Below are 17,894 nucleotides of genomic sequence, written 5' to 3'. Positions count from 1 at the left end.
GTAGTGAAACTGGCATCAAATTACATAGGTTAGTTTGGCAATTCAGGGGAGTGAAGGGATCCCAGCAAAGCCTCCTCGAGCCCTCCCGGTTCTGTCTGGTCTTGCTCAGTATCATCTCCCACAGGTCCCTGTCCTCCACATGTGACTCCTGGCTCCCGCCTCTGGTAGGAGCCCTCCCCTTCCCCAGCCTTTCTCTTGAAGGCTTTGAGGAGGGGCTGGTTCCGCTGGGGAAGAGCCTCGTCTGGATTCTCTCTGTTTCCCAGCATATGCAGGAGCGGAGGAGAATCCCCAGCAGGAAGAGTGTGTGGGAGCAGACCCACACGGGATGCCTCAGAGCCCCGAGCAGAGAGATGCTGGCCAGCCAGGATGGCAGCAGGGAGACCCCGTGGGGGAGAGACCTGATGAGTGTGAAGCGTATGGGATCCCTGAAAACGTCATTATTCTGGAAACCACCTACATGGGAGAGAGACCCTATAAATGCCTTGTCTGTGGGAAATCCTTCTGCCAGAGCTCCCACCTTGCCCAGCATCAGCGGATCCACACGGGGGAGCGACCCTACAACTGCCCCGACTGCGGGAAGAGCTTCAGCCAGAGCTCCCACCTCGCCCAGCACCAGCGCATCCACACCGGGGAGCGGCCCTACCAGTGCGTTGAATGCGGGAAGAGCTTCAATCGCAGCCACACGCTGGCCAAGCATGTCCGCACCCACATGGGCTCGCAGCCCTACATCTGCCCTGAGTGCGGGAAGAGCTTCAGCCTCAGCTCCTTCCCTCAGCACCTGCGATCCCACTTGCCAGGGAAGCTCTACACCTGCTCCGATTGTGGGAAGGGCTTCAGCAGCAGCTCCAACCTGGCCCAGCACCAGCGCACCCACACGGGCGAGCGGCCCTACAAATGCTCAGACTGCGGGAAAGGCTTCAGCCAGAGCTCCAACCTGGTGAAGCACCAGCGCACCCACACGGGGGAGAAGCCCTACAAGTGCACCGAGTGCGGGAAGTGCTTCACCCAGAGCTCCACCCTCATCCAGCACAGGCGGATCCATCGGGGCGAGCGCCCCTACAAGTGTCCCGAGTGTGGGAAGAGCTTCGGCCTCAACTCGTCGCTGGGGAAGCACCTGCGCATCCACACCGGGGAGAGGCCCTACAAGTGCACGGAGTGTGGGAAGAGCTTCAACCTGAGCGCCAACCTCATCCAGCACCAGAGGATCCATCGTGGAGAGCGGCCCTACAAATGTCCTGAGTGTGGGAAGTGCTTCAATCTGAAGTCAACCCTGGTCAAACACCTGCGCACTCACACAGGAGAGAGACCCTATAAATGCACCCAGTGTGGGAGGAGTTTCATCGACAGCTCCAAGCTCAGCAAACATGCCAGGATCCACGTGGCAGAAAAGTCTCCCCAGGAAGTGCAGTAAGATCCTGCATAGCTCTGTCTTGGCCCTGGCATGACTGCTGCTGGAATAGTGGTACTAATTCTGGTGCTCACAGTTCAAGAAGGATGTTGATAAATTGGAGAGGAATCGGAGAAGAAGGATTATGAGGGGTCACTAGAATGATGAAAGGATTGTAAAGCCTGCTTTATAATGATAGATTGAGCTCCTTCAGTCTATTTATCTTAACCGGGAGCAGGTTAAGGGGTGACTTGGTTACAGTCTAGAAGTATCTCCGTGGGGAACAAATCACTGTTCAGTCTAGCAGCGAAAGGTCTGACTTGATCCAATGGCTGGAAGTTGATGCTAGACAAATTCTGACTAGAAACAAGGCGTAATTTTTTAACACTGAGGGTAATTAACCATTGGAACAATTTGTCAAGTGTCATGGTGGATTCTCCATCAACAGCACATTCAAAATCATGTTTTTCTAAAAGATCTGCTCTAGTTCAAACAGGGATTAATTCAGGGAAGTTCTTTGGCCTATGAGACACAGGAGGTCAGACTAGATGATCACAATGGTCCCTTCTAGCCTTGAGATCTAGGACTCTGTAATGGACAACGTTTCCCATGTCGAGGCCAGAAATTAGATGCCCAAATGAATCTGTGGCTCTGAGAGCCCTGTGTAGAATCATGGACTTCAAGGCCAGAAGAGACCATTAGATCATTCTAGTCTGACCTCTTGTATAACACAGCCCAGGAAAACCTCACCCAGTGTTTCCTGCATCCAGCCAAGAAGCTCATGGTTCCACTTGAATGTGACCAAGATTTTTCAAAAGCGACTAGCGATTTTTTTTTTCGGTTGATCAGCTTGAGACCCCTCTTACAGGGGGCTGGTTTTCAAAAGATGCCGAGTGCCTGCCCTCTGAAAACCAGCCCCTTTAATATGTCTCCAAGAAACTTAGAACTGGAAGGGCCCTTCTGGGTCACTGAGACTTACTCAGATCCATCTTCAAACCAGTTAGGGTGTTTGCTCCAAGTGGGAGGCTGTTCCACAACCTCCCTCCTGTGATGGTCAGGAACCTTCTCATTTCCAGCCTACATTGATTCCTGGCCAGTTCGTCCCCATCTGTTCTTCTGCCAACATTGTACTTTAGCTTCAATAGCTCTTCTCGCTCCCTGGTGTTTTCCCCGTGGTATATTTAGAGAGAGCAGTTGGATCCCCTCTCAGCCTGCATGTTAGGTAGACTTGGAAGGGTTAGCTGTTTATTTGTAAATGTCAATTTTACCACACACAGAAACCATCAATAACATATTTCTATCAATAATAATTGAAATTTACAAATAGGCAGAGTAAGAAAAATGCTACTTGAGAATTTATTAGAGTCAAAATCCAGTGATTTAGATTATTGAATTGGGCTTGTTACAAATGGACTGATGAATGAACGGTAAAACCAAGTATGATTTGTTGATTTAAGGATATATACTTTGTATATTGTGATGTGATGTTGACAATTTGTGTTTTAATGGTTTATAAAACTTTAACTTTTTGAATTTCAATAGCTTTTGTCATTAAATTTTCACAGTTGTACAGAAAATATTGGAGTGTCAGACAATTATTTAAATAGCTAATCTCAAATAATGCTTAAAAATAGGGCTGTTGAGCGATTAAAAAAATTAATTGTGATTAATCACACACATAAAAAAATTAATTATGCCGTTAATAATAGAATACTATTTCTATAAATATTTGTGGATGTTTTCCACATTTTCAAATATATTGATTTCAATTACAACACAATATACAAAGTGTACAGTGCTCAGTTTTTATATTTATTATAAATATTTGCACTGTAAAAATGTGTTTTTTCAATTCACTTAATACAAGAACTGTAGTGCAATCTCTTTATCATGAAAGTTGAGCTTAAAAATGTAGAATTATGTACAAAAAAGCCACACTCAAATATAAAACAATGTAAAACTTCAGAGCCTACAAGTCTTCTCAGTCCTACTTCTTGTTCAGCCAATCGTTCAGACAGACAAATTTGTTTACATTTGCAGGAGATAATGCTGCCCTCTTCTTGTTTACAGTGTCACCTGAAAGTGAGAACAGGCACTGTTGTAGCCAATGTTGCAAGATATTTACATGCCAGGTGCACTGAAGATTCATATGTCCCTTCATGCTTCAACCACCATTCCAGAGGACATGCGTCCATGCTGATGATGGGTTCTGCTTGATAATTATCCAAAGCAGTGCAATCTAACGCATGTTCATTTTCATCATTTGAGTCAGATGCCACTAGCAGAAGATTGATTTTCTTTTTTGGTGGTTTGGGTTCTGTAGTTTCCACATCGGAGTGTTGCTCTTTTAAGACTTGTGAAAGCATGTTCCACACCCCATCCCAATCAGATTTTGGAAGGCACTTCAGATTCTTAAATCTTGGGTCGAGTGCCGTAGTTATCTTTAGAAATCTCACATTGGTACCTTCTTTGTGTTTTCTCAAATCTGCAGTGAAAGTATTCTTAAAGTGAACGAAATGTGCTGGGTCATCATCCAAGACTGCTATAACAAGAAATATATGGCAGAGTGCGGGTAAAACTCAGAGCAGGAGACATACAGTTCTCCCCCAAGGAGTTCAGACAAATTTAATTAATGTATTTTTTTTTTTTAAAACAAGCGTCCTCAGCAAGGAAGCCTGTCCTCTGGAATGGTGGCCAAAGCATGAAGAGGCATATGAATGTTTAGCATATCTGGCTACAAATGCCTGCTACAAATGTGCCATGCAAACATTTGTTCTCACTTTCAGGTGAAATTGTAAATAAGAAGCGGGCAGCATTATCTCCTGTAACTGTAAACAAACTTGTTTCTCTTAGTGATTGTCTGAACATGAAGTAGGACTGAGTGGACCTGTAGGCTGTAAGGTTTACATTGTTTAGTTTTTGAGTGTAGGTATATAATAAAAAAAAATCTACATTTGTAAGCTTTCACGAGAAAGAGATTGTACTACAGTACATGTATGAGGTGAATTGAAAAACTATTTCTTGTTTTTACAGTGCAAATATTTGTAATTAATATAAAATGAGCAGTGTAGACTTTATTCTGTGTTTGTAATTTAAATCAATATATTTGAAAATGTAGAAAAACATCCAAAATATTTAATAAATTTCAATTGGTATTCTATTGTTTAACAGTGCGATTAAAACTGATTAATTTTTTAATTGTGATTAATTTTTTGAGTTAATCACATGAATTAACTGCAATTAATTGACAGCCCTACTTAAAAATAAACATTGATATTATTCATCAAACTTATTTAAAAAAAACCCCCAAACTAATTCTGAAAAGCCTAGTTTTAGGCTAACTAAATAAAGCTCTTTCCGTCTCCTTTCATAAACTAGGCACTCTGTTCCTCTTGTTGTTAGATGTTTGGCTGCATGTGTGTGTTCTCCCTGTGTTCTGCCCCAGCTCTGCACAGACATCCGGCACAGCAGACCTCGAGCAAACCACCCAATGACCACAAGATCCATTAAGGTATGAAGGCGCTAGGCCAGGTTTATTGTTGACAAAGCATGATAATAGCACCTGGCAGACTCTATGAGGATAGTAAGACACATATGCCCATGACAGTGGATGCAGCTCTAATACAAGGGCTTATATCAGGTTGTCTTCCTGCTACACCTCTGATCATCCTAACTGCCTTCTCTACACCTGTCCCAGTTTGTTCATCTTTCTGGACCATTTGACCAGAACTGGACACAGTATTTCAGATGAGGTTTTACTAGTGCCTTCATTTACCTCCCAAATCATTAATTCCTTTTGAAAATCTTGACCACTGTATCTTTGAGAGAAGCCAGCCAGTCCAGTGTGGATTGGAAAGTCCACCCCATCCTTTCGGGAATTGTTCTGATGTGGTGTAATTTTACCAATGGGCATCAAGAACCAGGGATCACAGATTTAAGGAGAGAAATCTAGTTATGATCTGGTGTCATGTGAAACTTCATGACCAGGGAACTGGGAATTTCCTTTGTTCTTGAAGCAAGAGCAGCAAAGAGCCCCAGACTGGGATTCAAACCCTTGGATCCTAGCACCATCCTTTTTTGCAGATCCCCCACTCAGCCCCCACTGAGCTGGCTCCTTTATTCTCCCCTTGTAAACTGGTCCCTGCAGCCTCTGACCATGTCTGTTGCTCTGCCCTAGGCTCCCTACATCTGTCTGTATCTCTCCAGGACTGAGGGACCCAGAGATGAGACAAAAGAGCCTCTCCTGGGTTTATATAGACAGGAACTATCCCCTCTGTTCTCAGGTCTGAGAACATGCAGCCTTTCCCCTCTAGGGATTCAGAGGAGCCTCAGGGCAGGAGAGTGGGTGGCTCAGGGAGGCAAGGAATGGGTTACAGACCAGGACCTTAGTGAGTGAGTCTCATTTGTTGTGTTCATTAGGCCTAGTGTGAAAAAGTTGGGTCTTAGCCCAGATAGGAACAGACATTTGTGCTTTTGATCACAGTCCCCACAAAATTGTGAGCTCAGTGACAGCAGGGGCCATGAATCCCTGAGATGTTTCTGCCTCCTCAGCTCCCTCCAGGATTAGTGACAGGTATTTACCCCTTGCCTGTGACCTCCTGTCCACCCCAGGCTCCCACCCAACTGCCACAGAGCTGCCAAACCACAACATGCCCAACTGCCACAGAACCTTCAGATCCCAATATCCCCCTCCCACGACTGCCGCAGAACCTCCAGGCCCCAACATTTCACCCAATTGACATGGAATCTTCAAATCCCAACATTCCAGCCAATTGCCATGGAACCCTCAGACCCCAATAGTCTATTTTAAATGGGCTGTGTAGCAAAGTAGCTGGACCTTTAAGTCCTGTTCCAGTCCAGGTGCACCTCCTTTGGTGTAATGAGAAGGGTGGGGCTGGCCTGGGAGCTATAACTGAGAGCCCAAAAGCAAGCGACAATCCAGAGAGGGAGGTAGAGTCATGAATGCAGAGCTCAGGAGCGGAGCAGAGCATGGCTGGGCTGGGAGCCTCAGCGAGGGGATGTCTGGAAGGAGGGAGAGGTGAGAGTTCCCCGGTGAGCAGTGGAGCCAAATCAGGCTGGAGAAATCAGAGGGGCTTCAGGGGAGTCACCTCCAAACTCCTCTATGCTGGACATCTATGGCCAGAGAGGGCTGAAGGCTGAGAGCAGCAGCAGGACGCTCAGGACAGCTGAAGCCAGAGGGGGCTGAACTCTGGGGAAGGATGGAGAACTGAGCTCGCTGATATCTTCAATTGGGAATGAAACAAGGTGGAGAAGGACCCTAGCTAGGAGGGTGCTGGAGCTGTACTGAAGAGCTGAGGCCTGGCGAGAGATGTCGGAGCTGTCCAGGAGAGCCAGGTCATGCCAGGTCATGGCAAGAGACAGTGGAACCCTATTGGAGAGCTGGGGAATAGTGGTGATAGATGCTGGAGCTGTACTGCAGAGATGTGGTTTTGTTCATAGACCGGTAGATTCCAAGGCCAGGAGAGACAATTGTGATCATCCAACCTGACTTCCTGTGTAACACAGGCCATAGAACTTCCTTGAAATAATTCCTAGCTCAGAGCTTTTAGAGAAGTGTCCAATTCTGATTTAAAAATGGTCAGTGATAAAGAATCCAGTATGACCCTTGTTCAGTTGGTTTACTGGGTAATTCCTCTTCTCTCCTTGTTAAAAATGTATGTCTGAATTTGTCTAGATTCAACTTCCAGGCATTGGATCACGTTATACCTTTGTCTGCTAGATGGAGGAGCCCATTATTCTGTAACCCTCCTGCCTGTCAGAGTTGGCAGCAACAAGGGCCAGGTTCAATATCTAGGGGTTCTGTTTCAATAATGCAATGCAAAACCGGCTTGAGCCCACACCTAGTGATCTGGGACAATTACATACCACCCCCCTAGGTGCCTCTAAGAGGCAATACTTCCCCTCTCACAAGCACAGAGTCTGAGTGTAGCAAAAGCCTTTTTATAAAGGAGGGAAACTGCAGCATTATTTTGGGAAAACACCACAAACAGGATTCATAACACAAATCATGAGCAAATGACCCACCCCCAAATAAGTTGGGCAGTGGCTTTTCCCCTCAGGATCTTAAGTCCAGCAACCCAACGGTCACCCCACCCACAGTTTCTGACCTTGGTCAGTGTAGCCCCCAGAGTTTATTCATAGATTCATAGACTCTAGGACTGGAAGGGACCTCGAGAGGTCATCGAGTCCGGTCCCTACCCTCATGGCAGGACCAAATACTGTCTAGACCATCCCTGATAGACATTTATCTAACCTACTCTTAAATATCTCCAGAGATGGGCATTCCACAACCTCCCAAGGCAACTTATTCCAGCGTTTAACCACCCTGACAGTTAGGAACTTTTTCCTAATGTCCAACCTAAATCTCCCTTGCTGCAGTTTAAGCCCATTGCTGCTTCTTCTATCATTAGAGGCTAAGGTGAACAAGTTTTCTCCCTCCTCCTGATGACACCCTTTTAAATACCTGAAAACTGCTATCATGTCCCCTCTCAGTCTTCTCTTTTCCAAACTAAATAAACCCAATTCGTTCAGCCTTCCTTCATAGGTCATGTTCTCAAGACCTTTAATCATTCTTTTTGCTCTTCTCTGGACCCTCTCCAATTTCTCCACATCTTTCTTGAAATGCCATGCCCAGAACTGGACACAATACCCCAGTTGAGACCTAACCAGCGCAGAGTAGAGCGGAAGAATGACTTCTCGTGTCTTGCTCACAACACACCTGTTAATGCATCCCAGAATCACGTTTGCCTTTTTTGCAACAGTATCACACTGTTGACTCATATTTAGCTTGTGGTCCACTATGATCCCTAGATCTCTTTCTGCCATACTCCTTCCTAGATAGTCTCTTCCCATTCTGTATGTGTGAAACTGATTGTTCCTTCCTAGGTGGAGCACTTTGCATTTGTCTTTATTGAACTTCATCCGGTTTACCTCAGACCATTTCTCCAATTTGTCCAGATCATTTTGAATTTTGACCCTGTCCTCCAAAGCAGTTGCAATCCCTCCCAGTTTGGTATTGTCTGCAAACTTAATAAGCGTACTTTCTATGCCAACATCTAAGTTGTTGATGAAGATATTGAACAGAGCCAGTCCCAAAACAGACCCCTGCAGAACCCCACTTGTTATACCTTTCCAGCAGGATTGGGAGCCATTAATAACTACTCTCTGAGTACGGTTATCCAGCCAGTTATGCACCCACCTTATAGTAGCCCCATCTAAATTGTATTTGCCTAGTTTATCGATAAGGATATCATGCGAGACTGTATCAAATGCCTTACTAAAGTCTAGGTATACCACATCCACCGCTTCTCCCTTATCCACAAGACTCATTATCCTATCAAAGAAAGCTATCAGATTGGTTTGACACGATTTGTTCTTTACAAATCCATGCTGGCTATTCCCTATCACCTTACCACCTTCCAAGTGATTGCAGATGATTTCTTTAATTACTTGCTCCATTATCTTCCCTGGCACAGAAGTTAAACTAACTGGTCTGTAGTTTCCTGGGTTGTTTTTATTTCCCTTTTTATAGATGGGCACTATATTTGCCCTTTTCCAGTCTTCTGGAATCTCTCCCGTCTCCCATGACTTTCCAAAGATAATAGCTAGAGGCTCAGATACCTCTTCTATTAACTCCTTGAGTATTCTAGGATGCATTTCATCAGGCCCTGGTGACTTGCAGGCATCCAACTTTTCTAAGTGATTTTTTACTTGCTCTTTTTTTATTTTATCTTCTAAACCTACCCTCTTCCCGTAAGCATTCACTATATTAGACATTCCTTCAGACTTCTCAGTGAAGACCGAAACAAAGAAGTCATTAAGCATCTCTGCCATTTCCAAGTTTCCTGTTACTATTTCTCCCTCCTCACTGAGCAGTACCCTGTCCTTGGTTTTTCTCTTGCTTCTAATGTATTGATAAAAAGTCATCTTGTTTCCCTTTATTCCCATAGCTAGTTTGAGCTCATTTTGTGCCTTTGCAGAGTTCAGAAGTTCCTCTGCAGAGTTTACCTCCCAGCCTGGGTGGAAGTGGAGGAAGGTATGAGGGGAGGGGCATCTCACATGCTCCGTTGCTCAAGTTGACGCCCACCTCTCCGTGAGGGATTCGGCCGCAGTCTTCACTGCCAGCTGTGTCTCTCCGCCAGCTGCCCTGCTAGCCGCTCCACTTGCCTCTCCACTCCTCTCTGCTAGCCGTCCTGGTAGCCACTCCTCTCCCCTAGTCACTCACAAACTTGTCTTCAGCCCCCTCCGCCCCCAACACAACTCTCGGCAATCTCAGATCTTTAGTAACTTCAGGTCTCAGTGATTTTAGCTGGTAGTAGGGGCGCCTCGGTGCCAGGGCACCTGTAGCCCAAAGTAGGTCTAATGCTTAAACTAAGGCATCAGTGTTTTTAGCTCTGTAGCACATAGCAAGACTTCTAATGGGGTCAAAATTAGTTTTGTTATTGCATACTGGAGAGGCAAAAACCTGACGTTTCATGCTCTCCAAAAACACTCATGCTACTGGGGACAAGTACTTATCCCCAGACTCTCAATTCACTGGTGTTTGGACCCATGTCCCTTGCCTGGTGAGGGCAAGTCGCTCCATAAAATGCCAAGTACAGTTCTACTGTCTTTGATTCACATAACCAGGATAACAACATTTTATTATTCCTGCCCCAATAACAATGGGACTGGGGATCCCACAGCAGGCAACGTGACCATTTGGGCCACCAATCCCATCATGCTAGGCAGGGTGGGTGTGCCTGTGCAAACAAGATCAGCCCCTGAAGTCCTTTTCCACAGCTCACCACCATATGTCAGGGGAGAGCTCATTCTGACTCTGCATACAATTAAATATTTCTTCCCCATGTGGATACTTATAGATGGGGATCAAGTCATCCCTCAGCCTTCTCTTTGTTAAACTGAATAGATTGAGCCTATTGAGTCTATTATTTCAATCATTCTTGTGCCTTTCTTCTGTCCGCTCTGCAACTGATCAATATCCTTCTTGAATTTTGGGCACCAGAACTAGACACACTGTTCCAGCAGAGGTCACAGCAGTGCTCAAATATAGGGGTGAAATAACCTCTCTACTTCTGCTTGAGGTGTTCCTGTTTATACAGTGATGAATTGGCATAGATTCCACCCCAGAGCCATCCCACATGGTCTGATAAGAGTCCAGATGATGTGTGATGGGCAGGAACCCTCAGCTTGCCACAGCCCAGAGGGACTCAGGCTCACCAGCTCATCAAGCAGTTCCAGATGTTCAGCCCATGCAACACTCCCTAGCCGCTCCAGATGTTCTACAGGTGACATCATTCCTAAGTCCTCTCCAGATTTTCAGCACATGTAATAATATCTTTACCCCTCCCCCAGTCCCTTCAGATGTTCAGGACATGTGGCATTACCCCTGAGCCATCCCCTCTTCCTCCTTCTCTGGCCATTTTGGGGAATCTTTACCTTTGTTTTTAACAAAAGCCTGACGCTGAATGATATTGGGAGGTCTCTGTACAAAGAACAGTCCCTGATTTTAGCCCCTGGACCAGTTCTCTGCTGGGGGCAACATGGAAAAATGTTCCTGGGGACCTTTTGGGGCGATATGGGCTTCACACTCTGTAAAGTAGGGTGTGTGTGTATGTGTGTGTGTGTGAGAGAGAGAGAGAGAGAGAGAGAGAGAAATGCCAGCATACAGGAGGCAGCGGCCTGGATGGTTCACAGCACAAATGAAGCCACTTGTCCATTTTTAACCCTGCAAAAGGGGACAAGTACTGGAACTGTCTAGCTCAACCCTCCACCTCCTCTTGTATCAGGAGAGCTCTGTCTGGCCTGGATGGCTGCTGTGGGTGACCCATAAACCTTCTCTTCTGAAATACTGTCCCAGTATTGCCAGCAAGATGGGAATTGGCAGAAACAGAAGCCGACTATCTCCTTGATAATTTACATTCCTCTAATCTCCCAGCAGAGGGTGCCCTGCCCCAAGATTGGAACAATAAAGGCCCACTTGTCATTCTGCACCCACCAGGGAAAATCAACTGCAGGGACTTTCCTGTGCTGCCTTGGAGCTGTCTGGGTTGGGGGTTGGTGGAAGAACCCAGTTGCACAGACCCTCTCCTTTGCTCCATGGTGCATCAGAGTTAGGAGAGATCAGATCAGATGTATCCAATATAGGCTCCCCCACCAGTGGGATGTGGGCCGGAGTGGGGTGGTGGAATATAGCCCCTCCTTGGGGACATGGTATTATGTTCTCTAGGCCTTGTCGTTTAAAGGCAGTTCTCTCAGAAGCAGCCTCCCTTGAGACACTTCTCCTGCCGGGAGGTGGGAGACACTTCTTGCTAGGCCCTACCAAATTCGTGGTCCATTTTCATCAATTTTGTGGCCAGAGGGTTTTTAAATTGATCAGTTTCAGGTTTTCAGATGTTTACATCTGAAATTTCACAGTGTTGCAGCCATGGCAATCCCAGCCCAAAAGGTACCCAGAGATGGGTGTGATCTTGTTGCCGGTACAGGGTGCCCGAGGCAAGCAACAGCGGGGTCCGTTGCCCGGTGTGCGTAGCGCCAAAGAACACACTAGGGTGGAGAAGCAAACACAAGTTTATTTGAGCTTAAATAAGATGCAAGGGAGAAATAACAATTTTAAATCCTGCACACCGCACACGGGGGGCACTAGTATTTATACCTCCCCTTGTATCTCTTTTTCTGTACTTTCCCACTGTGTGGGGTACTTTTTTATGCATATGGCCTTGGCCATAACATTTGCTTTCCATCTATTTTATCTAGTATTAACAGTATCTAGTACTAACCGGCCCTGCTAACTATGGCCTTATTGTTTGGCAGTCAGCACATAACACAGGTGGTTACAGTCAGCACATAATGCAGGAGGTTACACTCAGCAGGAGGTTACAAAAGTTTAGTAAGGCTAACACAAAAGCTTTTAACATGGAGGTACTTTGGTTCACATAGGCCTAGAGCAAGGAGACTTTATCGACACACGTGGTCTTCCATCCTCCCGAGTTACCTAGATTTCTGCCTAGTGACACCAACAATCTCCTTCCCTGCCCCAAGCAGCCGTGCAGGTGAAGAGGAAGTCCTGTCCCTTCCCAGCCCAGCTGTTTGGAGTTTGTGCCCTTAGTCCAGTGAAGCCAGACCAAAGGTGAATGGTCAGTTAGAATTCTGAACCTCCTGTTGAAGAGGTAAGGCCGTAGTTTGACGGCCCACACAATGGCACTCCTTTATGACAGAATAATTCTGTTTGGCAGGAGGCAGCTTTTTGCTTAGGAAGGCAATGAGATGCTTCTTGCTGTCTTCCCTTGTCTGCATCATCACAGCTCCCAGCCCTGTGTCCGATGCATCAGTACACAATTCAAAAAGCTCATCGAAGTCGGGCTGGCCAGCACAGGCTCCGCAGACAGGAGAGCTTTTACCTTGTTGAAGCCTTTCTGGCAGGCCTCTGACCAAATTCCTTATTAGGTTGATGCTTTTTACATAAGTCTGTGACTGTGGACACAAAGTCACTGAACCCCTCCACAAACCTCCTGTAATAGTTTGCCAAGCCTATGAAGGACTGGACTTGCCTTTTAGTCTGGGGTATGGGCCATTTCACGATGGCTTCCACCTTAAGATGGTCAGGGGATATTTTACACCCTCTATCCAGTGTCCCAGATAAGGGACTTTGGCTGCCCCTATCTTGCACTTAGAGGGTTTCACAGTTAGCTCAGCTTCTTTGAGCTTTGATAGCACAACTCCCAGGTGCTCCTTGTGGTCACCCCAGGTGTTGCTGAATCAGGGCGGCTCCAGGCCCCAGCATGCCAAGCGCGTGCTTGGGGCGGCAAGACACTGGGGGTGCTCTGCCGGTCCCGCGGCTTTGGTGGAACCTCCACAGGCAAGCCGCCGAAGGCAGCCTGCCTGCCGTGCTTGGGGAGGCAAAATGCACCCTTGTGCTGAATACAGCAATGCCATTTATGTATGCCCCAGCATAATTCTGCAACCCGTTTAACACTCTGTTGACCAGTCTCTGGAAGGTTGCACCAGCATTTATCAGACCAAAAGGTAGCACTGTAAATTTGTAGAGACCTATATCAGTGATAAAAGCTGATTTTTGTTGTGCCTCCCCCTCCGAAGGGATCTGCCGGTAACCTTTGGTTAGATCAAAGGTACTAAGGTACTTGGCTTGGCTCAGCACACCCAGCATGTCATCAGTTCTTGGCATAGGGTATGTATCTGTTACAGTAACAGCATTGAGTTTTCTATAGTATACACAAAATCTAATGGTGCCATCCCTTTTGGGGACCAAGACCACAGGGGAAGCCAATGCACTGTCAGATTTCTTAATCACTCCCAGGTCCAACGTGCTTTGTATCTCAGCATGAATTTGCTCCTTCACCTTCCCGGTAGCCCTGTAAGGCCTGGAAAGGGGGAGAGGGGGCTGTGTCCCTTTCATCAGGATTCTATGGGACAGCAAATGTGTCCTCCCTGGTTTGTTGGAAAATACCTCACTGTACTTTTGCAGCATTGAAAACACTTCCTCCCTTTCGACCGGTGTCAGCTCACTACAGATTTCCGTACTTTCCAGGGTTGACCCATCTTGGCATTCAGCCATCAGATGAGTGGGTGTGCCTCAGCTTCCCCGTTGACACAACAGATCATGTTTACCCCAGCCACTCTACTGTGATAGGCCTTGAATCTGTTTACACGTACCAGTTGCGGCACAGCATCATCAAGGGACTTTTTAACTTTATAAGTGTCCTCACTTGCCACTTCCACCACTTCAAAGAGCCCCTCCCAGGAGTTTTGCATCTTGAATTTTTTTGCAGGGCTGAGAACCATGACCAAATCTCCTATGTCAAAAGTGCGTTTTCAAGTATTCTTGTCATATCGGGCCTTTTGCTTGGCCTGACTGCTCTGGAGGTTGTTTTGGACAATTGCCATCATGTCCTTCAATTCCTTCCTGAACCTCTGAACATACTCACAGGTTCCTCCCTCACCGTATTGCATCTTTCCCAGGTATCCCTGATGAGATCGAGAGGGCCCCTCACTTTCCTCCCATACAGAAGGTCAAACAGAGAAACTCCCGTGGACTCTTGGGGCACCTCCCTGTAGCCATACAGCAGGAAGGGCAATAACTCGCCCCAACTTTGGCCCCTTTCCTTGGCATACATCCCCAGCATGGATTTTAGGGTCCCACTGAACCTTTCCACCAGCCATTGGCCTGGGGTGGTAGGGGGCTGTCTTAAGCTGTTTCACTCCACACACCTTCTATAGCTCATTGAACAACTGTGACATAAAATTTGCCCCCCGACCAGACAAAATCTCCTTGGGGAAGCCCACTCTGCTGAATATGGTGAGCAGGGCTCTTGCAACTGTCTCAGCTTCTATGTTAGACAGCACGATTGCTTCAGGATACTGAGTGGCGAAGTCTGCCACCACTAGGATATAGTTGTTCTCCCTCTGAGTGAGGTGCAGCATAGGACCACTATGTCCATTGCCACCTTTTGGAACTCCTCTTGGATGACAGGCAAGGGACGCAGCGGAGCCTTCTGGGGTCCCCCCGGTTTCTTCCTCTCCTGACACATCGCACAAGTCCTACCATAATCCCTCACATCGTTCTGTATCCCTGGCCAGTAGAAATTCCTCCTCCGCCTCTCATAGGTCCTCTGTACTCCCAAGTGACCAGCAAAGGGACTGTCGTTTGCTACCAGCACTAATTCCCCCTGGTGTTGGCTGGGTACAACCAACTGCTTATAGGATTGACCGAGGCCTCGGTTTTTCCCTACAGGGGCCTCCCTATACAGTTTCCTGTCCTCTTCAATGAACTCCCACCCCCCATTCCTGGACACACTTTCCTATGCTCTCAAGGGAGGGATCAACCCGTTGTTTAGTTGCAAATTCCTGACAAACAACCCTTGAGATAGCGTCCCTGTCCCTGGGCACTGACTGCATCTCCCCTGCCCCCGCCCCCTGGGAGTCTGTTGTCTTCAGTCAGGCAGAGGCCTGGTTCTGCCTCTCCCATACTTGGAAGCACCCTGCCTCCCTGCACTGTTGTGTCAGTGGGATCCTCCCCCACCTCCTCTTTGGGTTCCAAGATCCCCACTCTGTTTCTGGGGATTCCCTCTGAGTGATGCACCCCCATGTTCTCTGGGGCAGGACGTGTTAGCTGTTCAGCTGCATCAGACCTACAGTCATCAGCTGGAACAACGTCCTCACTGACAGGCAGTTCTGTCTCCTCCCCCTCTGGGAGCCCCTCACAGCCATTCCTCATGCTGCAAGTTACCACACCAACAGTCCTAGTTTTGCTGAAAAAATCATTTCCCAGCAACATGTCTGCGGGGATGTTCTCAAGCATCCCCACCAGTAAATCACCTTCCATACCTCCCACTCCACATGAACCTTTGCCAAGGGTACAGGGAACCTTTGAGTCCCCATCCCCTTAATGTGGGTCTTCTGCCCCGTCAAAACACTAGCATCTGGAACCACACTTTGTTGAACCATGGGACAAGGGAGGTTTAATTTGGGGCACTGGGGAATTGCAGTGAAAGCACCTTCTGAGATCCCCAGGTTGTCCAGGAGTCCTGAGGCAAGTAACAGGGGAATGGGGAGGTGAATGCCCAGCCTCCTTTTCCCCAGGGGTAAAAAGGTGATTTTGCTTTTTCCCCAACCCTGTACCCCCCCTGTGGTTTATGTTTAATTACAGCTTGTGACTACTCATAAGAGTCTGCAAACTCAGCCAATCCCCCTACTGCATCCACCTTTTTGTCCCACAAATACTGTTTTATATCATCACTGCACATATTCAGGAATTGTTCCTGAGTAACCAAATCACACATTCCTTCAAAGCTTTTAATGCCTTTTCCCTTCACCCACTTATCTAACAAATCTCTCATTTCATTTACGTAAGCCACATTACTCAATCCAGATCCCATCTTGAGACTCCTTAATTTAACCCTGTAGGTTTCAGGTGTAATCTGAAACTGTTTCTAAAACAGTTACTTAAATTTACCATAATTTGAAGCATCATCAATAGGCATTTTATTGAATATGTCCAGAGCTCTGCCAGTCAATTTTGCTATTAATGTGGTCATCTTTTGATCTTCAGGGATTGCATGGAGGGTGCACAATGTCTCAAAAGTGATGAAATATTCTGCAATATCGCAGGATTCATCATATTGTGGACATAGTCGCTCCCATTTGGATTTTTGGGGAAGTGGAGCCAGCAGCTGGATGGTTTTGTCTCTTCCACTCTATAACAGCCAGTTCACGCTTCTGGGCCTCAACATGGGCCTGTATTTCTCGGTCTATCGACTCCAGGGCTCTTTTTTCCCTGGCTGCCTCTGCATTAAATGTCCATTTGTTTTAATCTCATCTGTCTTTTATGTTCATTTTCTTTCTCAGCCATTTGCAACCTGTGCAGTTGTAGGTTTTTTTGCATCTCACTCTTGCTCATGTTGCTGATTTTCCTTCCTCTATTCACTTCCCCAAAATAAGCAAACAGGAAATAACAAACCAGTAACCACTTTGTCTGTTCTCCAGCCACCACACCCAAAACTCACTCAAAATCACTACCAGTATCTCAAAGCAATCAGCTGTGCACAGATCCTGCCGACTATGTCAATGTGATGGGATGGATCACAGAAATCCCCTTGGGAATTGCCACCTGATGTGCTGAGATACTTCTGAGCCCATTTTCCCTGGCAGCTTGGGACTTCAGTGCCCTGCCTGGTTGTGCCAGACACGCTAGCCTGCTACAAACAGAGATGCAGGTCTGAACATTGTCCCCCCAAAGCTGCAGGCTTAACTGAAAACAGCTTAAGAAGTGCTCCTGTCTCCAGCACTCAGATACCCAGCTCCCAATGGGTCCAAACCCCAAATAAATCCATTTTACCCTGTATAAAGCTTATACAGGGTAAACTCATAAATCGTTCGCCCTCTATAACACTGATAGAGATATATACACAGCTGTTTGCCTCTCCAAGTATTAATACATACTCTGGTTAATTAATAAGTAAAAAGTGATTTTATTAAATACAAAAAGTAGGATTTAAGTGGTTCCAAGTAATAACAGACAGAACAAAGTGAATTACTAAGCAAAATAAAACAAAACACTCAGGTCTAATCCTAATACTGTAAGAAAGTGATTACAGATGAAATCTCACCCTCAGAGATGTTCCAGTAAGCTTCTTTTACAGACTAGGCTCCTTCAAGTCTGGGTCTGGCAATCACTCAAACCCCTGTGGTTACTGTCCTCCATTCCAGTTTCTTTCAGGTATCCTTTGGGGGTGGAGAAGCTATCTCTTGAATCAACTGAAGGCAAAATGGAGGGGTTTCCCAGGGGCTTAAATAGACTCTCTTGTGAGTGGAGACCCCCTCCTCTCTCCTATGCAGAATCTAGCAGCAAGCTGGAATTCTGGAGTCACATGGGAAAGTCACATGTCCATGCATGACTCAGAACTTTACAGGTGGCAGCCATTGTTCACATGCTACCTTGAATGTCCCCAGGTAGACTTCTTATGTGGAT

The 17,894-nt window shown here is 46.6% G+C and overlaps 1 protein-coding gene across 8 annotated transcripts in view; it reads left to right on the top strand.

Annotated features, from left to right (window-relative positions):
* Positions 1-17,894, top strand: part of LOC127052774 (zinc finger protein 501-like) — a 128,481-nt gene that overhangs the window by 1,019 nt on the left and 109,568 nt on the right. For 2 of the 8 annotated variants that reach the window (XM_050956815.1, XM_050956813.1), the window contains exons 2-3: positions 264-1,407; positions 4,833-4,898. In XM_050956815.1, the coding sequence (XP_050812772.1) occupies positions 264-1,407; positions 4,833-4,881 (1,193 nt within the window). In that variant the 3' untranslated portion in view covers positions 4,882-4,898. Of the gene's footprint in view, positions 1-263; positions 1,408-4,765; positions 4,899-16,475; positions 16,740-17,894 lie in introns of those variants that run through there. The other 6 variants (XM_050956810.1, XM_050956808.1, XM_050956807.1 and 3 more) reach the window with 5 other exon arrangements.

Source organism: Gopherus flavomarginatus, chromosome 5 (genome assembly GCF_025201925.1).
Source record: "Gopherus flavomarginatus isolate rGopFla2 chromosome 5, rGopFla2.mat.asm, whole genome shotgun sequence".
In the NCBI taxonomy this organism is placed as follows: domain Eukaryota; kingdom Metazoa; phylum Chordata; order Testudines; family Testudinidae; genus Gopherus; species Gopherus flavomarginatus.
The sequence above is the reverse complement of the archived record's forward strand: the minus strand, read 5'-3'. Positions and strand labels throughout refer to the sequence as shown.